Raw genomic sequence first — 3,807 nt, 5'->3', positions numbered from 1 at the left:
ACAGCTAAAAGCTAAACGTAGCAAAACAATAACTAAAAGTTGGAAGTGTCTGAATGACAGCTAAAAGCTAAACGTAGCAAAACAATAACTAAAAGTTGGAAGTGTCTGAATGATAGCTAAAAGCTAAATGTAGCAAAACAATAACTAAAAATTGGAAGTGTCTAAATGATAGCTAAAAGCTAATTGTAACAAAACAATAACTAAAAGCTGGAAGTGTCTGAATGATAGCTAAAAGCTAAATGTAGCAAAGCGATAACTAAAAGTTGGAAGTTTCTGAATGGTAGTTAAAAGCTAAACATAGCAAAACAATAACTAAAAATTGGAAGTGTCTAAATGATAGCTAAAAGCTAAACGTAGCAAAACAATAACTAAAAGCAGGAAGTGTCTGAATGATAGCTAAAAGCTAAACATAGCAAAACAATAACTAAAAGTTGGAAGTGTCTAAATGATAGCTAAAAGCTAAACATAGCAAAACAATAACTAAAAGTTGGAAGTGTCTGAATGATAGCTAAAAGCTAAACATAGCAAAACAATAACTAAAAGTTGGAAGTGTCTAAATGATAGCTAAAAGCTAAACATAGCAAAGCAATAACTAAAAGCTGGAAGTGTCTGAATGACAGCTAAAAGCTAAACATAGCAAAGCAATAACTAAAAGTGGGAAGTGTAGTAACCAACAATAAAGCTAAAACTGGCAGCATGGTAGCTAAAAGTAGCATATTGGTAGTTAAAGCTAATTTAACGTTAGCTTAAGGCCAAAGGTAGCTAAATAGTAAATTTCCACATTGTAGCTAAAAAAATAAAAGTAATTAAACAACAGAAAAATTTTCAGAACAGAGATGTTCGGCTGCAGGTTGGTGTGGACCCTGGCTGAAACAAAAAGTTCTGACCCGCTCACAGACTCCTCCACTCAGTCGGACTCACAGACCGGGTCAGAACTTGGATTGGGCTCATCCTGCTCTGAGCTCACGGTTAGTCGAAGGTAAACTCTTGACTCTCCCCCCCACAGATCCGCAGCGTGCAGAACCTGCCGGTGGATTATGAGATCGAATACATCTGCAGAGGGCACCGGGTCATCGTGGGCCCAAAGGTCAGGAAGTGTCTCTCTGACGGGACGTGGACGGACATGAGGCAGGAGAGCAGATGCTGTGAGTTCCAGCTTTGATGTGGCTTTTCAAATTAAAAGTTGGAGCGAAAGCTTCTGTTCCAAAAATGTAAAAGGTTCTACGTCGACGCTGCGCATCAGTGCAGCTGCTGCGACGTTTTGAATCAGGTTGACTCCACAAAGGGGTGGGCACAGTTCCTCTAACCTGCTAATATCTAAACTAGCTTCTCATTTAGCGGTTAGCGTTTTTGCTAACTTTGGAAACCGCTAGTGGACCAATTAGCTTTCTGCTAATTTTAAGTCCACTAAAATATTCCCAAGTGTAAAACTTCCTTTGTTTGACTAACTTCAAACGGTATTTATAAAATGACAAAGTTGATCAAATTAATGCTCTTATTCTGAAAAGGTTAAACTGGAAGTTAGACAGAGATATAACTCTGGCTTGGATTATTAGTCCCTCCAGTTTTTGTAGTTAGCGTTAGCTTCTGCTCGTCTTTAAATGTGTTTAGCTGTTTATCGGTTTAGCTGTTTAGCGTTAGGAGAGCTAAGCTTCTTGTTTTGCGGATTAGTAGTTAGTGAAACGTTTTGGTAAGTTGTGCCCACCACTGGTTGCATCCAAGCTATTAAACTCTGAAAGTGTTACTATGCTGTATATATTTTGCTAACATGAGTTGATCGCCCAGATTCAGTGGCAGCAGGTGTTAAGAACAAGATCAAGCTTTTTGTTTTTATTTTCTAAGATGACTGATTGTACAGAAGTGTTTTAAAGGTCTGAACCCAGTCCTGAACCTGATGTTAGTCGTTGTTTTCACCTGCTGAATATTTCCTGCAGCTACCTTCACCTGAGCTCCTGAGGGAGTGATCTGGCACTACCGCGCTCCCTCTGTTTGTGTTGGAGCCGCTACAGTTCAATGAGCAATTCTTCCTCTAAAAATAGCCGAGGACTGGACTAAAACTGCAGAACAGAGGGTGAAGCAGAACTGAACCGCAGCTCTGGTTGGGGTTTCTTTTACTGGAAACAACAACAACTAAGATTAGATTGTTAGAATTAAAACAGATATAATATTAAAGTATTTTTCTTCTGTGCTGAATGATCCAGAAACAAAATTAGTATTTAAACAGATTAAATTATGTTAAATAATTTTAACAGATAAAATGTTTCCTGCTGGTTTCTGCTGAGCCTCTCCTCTCCAGCTTTTTACACCTGATTATAAAAGGAAACTCACAACACCTTGACTGTGAAACTCTGGGGGACGTGTCGACGTTGATTCATGAGAACTTAGCAACGTTTGTGGACAAAAAGATGCTGCAAGAAGTTCTGCTGCAGGAAGTTCTGCTGCAAGAAGTTCTGCTGCAGGAAGTTCTGCTGCAGAAGTTCCACTGCAGAAGTTCTAACACAAGAAGTTCTGCTGCAGAAGTTCTGCTGCAGAAGTTCTGCTGTAAGAATTTCTGCTGCAGAAGTTCTCCTGCATCAGTTCTGCTGCAGAAGTTCTAACACAAGAATTTCTGCTGCATCAGTTCTGCTGCAGAGGTTCTGCTGCAAGAAGTTCTGCTGCAAGAAGTTCTGCTGCAAGAAGTTGTGCTGCAGGAAATTCTTCTGCAGGAAGTTCTTCTGCAGGACGTTCTGCTGCATGAAGTTCTGCTGCAGAAGTTCTGTTGCAGGAAGTTCTTCAGGAAGTTCTGCTGCAGGAAGTTCTGCTGCAGGAAGTTCTGCTGCAGGAAGTTCTGCTGCTGAAGTTCTGCTGCAGGAAGTTCTTCTGCAAGAAGTTCTGCCACAAGAAGTTCTGCCGCAAGAAGTTCTGCTGCAGAAGTTCTGCTGCAAGAAATTCTGCTGGAGAAGTTCTAACTCAAGAAGTTCTGCTGCAGAAGCTCTGCTGCAGAGGTTCTGCTGCAAGAAGTTCTGCTGCAGATGTTCTAACACAAGAAGTTGTGCTGCAAAGTTGTGCTGCAAGAAGTTGTGTTGCAAGAAGTTCTGCTGCAGGAAGTTCTGCTGCAGGACGTTCTGCTGCATGAAGTTCTGCTGCAGAAGTTCTGTTGCAGGAAGTTCTTCTGCAAGAAGTTCTGCTGCAGGAAGTTCTTCTTCAAGAAGTTCTGCTGCAGGAAGTTCTTCTTCAAGAAGTTCTGCTGCAGGAAGTTCTTCTTCAAGAAGTTCTGCTGCAGGAAGTTCTGCCCGACGTTCTTCTGCAAGAAATTCTGCTGCAGAACATTCTGCTGCAAGAAGTTCTGCTGCAGGAAGTTCTGCAGGAAGTTCTTCTGCAAGAAGTTCTGCTGCAGAAGTTCTGCCACAAGACGTTCTGCCGCAAGAAGTTCTGCTTCAGAAGTTCTGCTGCAAGAAGTTCTGCTGCAGATGTTCTGCTGCAAGAAGTTCTGCTGCAAGAAGTTCTGCTGCAAGAAGTTCTGCTGCAAGAAGTTCTGCTGCAAAAGTTCTGCTGCAAGAAGTTCTGCTGCAAGAAGTTCTGCTGCAGAAGTTCTAACGCAAAAAGTTCTGCTGCAGAAGTTCTGCTGCAAGACGTTCTGCTGCAAGAAGTTCTGCTGAGGACGTTCTAACACAAGACGTTCTGCTGCAAGAAGTTCTGCTACAAGAAGTTCTGCTGCAAGAAGTTCTGCTGCAAGAAGTTCTGCTGCAAGACGTTCTGCTACAAGAAGTTCTGCTGCAAGAAGTTCTGCTGCAAGAAGTTCTGCTGCAAGACGTTCTGCTACAAGAA

General features: G+C 41.8%; 1 protein-coding gene across 1 annotated transcript in view; it reads left to right on the top strand.

Moving 5' to 3' along the window:
* The window catches only part of LOC106532626 (gamma-aminobutyric acid type B receptor subunit 1), a gene marked incomplete at its 3' end in the record, with an annotated part of 6,784 nt that overhangs the window by 2,454 nt on the left and 523 nt on the right, over positions 1–3,807 (top strand). Inside the window, 1 exon segment of the mRNA XM_014028736.1 lies at positions 1,007–1,145. Within this exon segment, the coding sequence (XP_013884190.1) occupies positions 1,007–1,145 (139 nt within the window).

The sequence above is a fragment of the Austrofundulus limnaeus genome, unplaced genomic scaffold (assembly GCF_001266775.1).
Source record: "Austrofundulus limnaeus strain Quisiro unplaced genomic scaffold, Austrofundulus_limnaeus-1.0 Scaffold802, whole genome shotgun sequence".
NCBI lineage: Eukaryota > Metazoa > Chordata > Actinopteri > Cyprinodontiformes > Rivulidae > Austrofundulus > Austrofundulus limnaeus.
The sequence above is the reverse complement of the archived record's forward strand: the minus strand, read 5'-3'. Positions and strand labels throughout refer to the sequence as shown.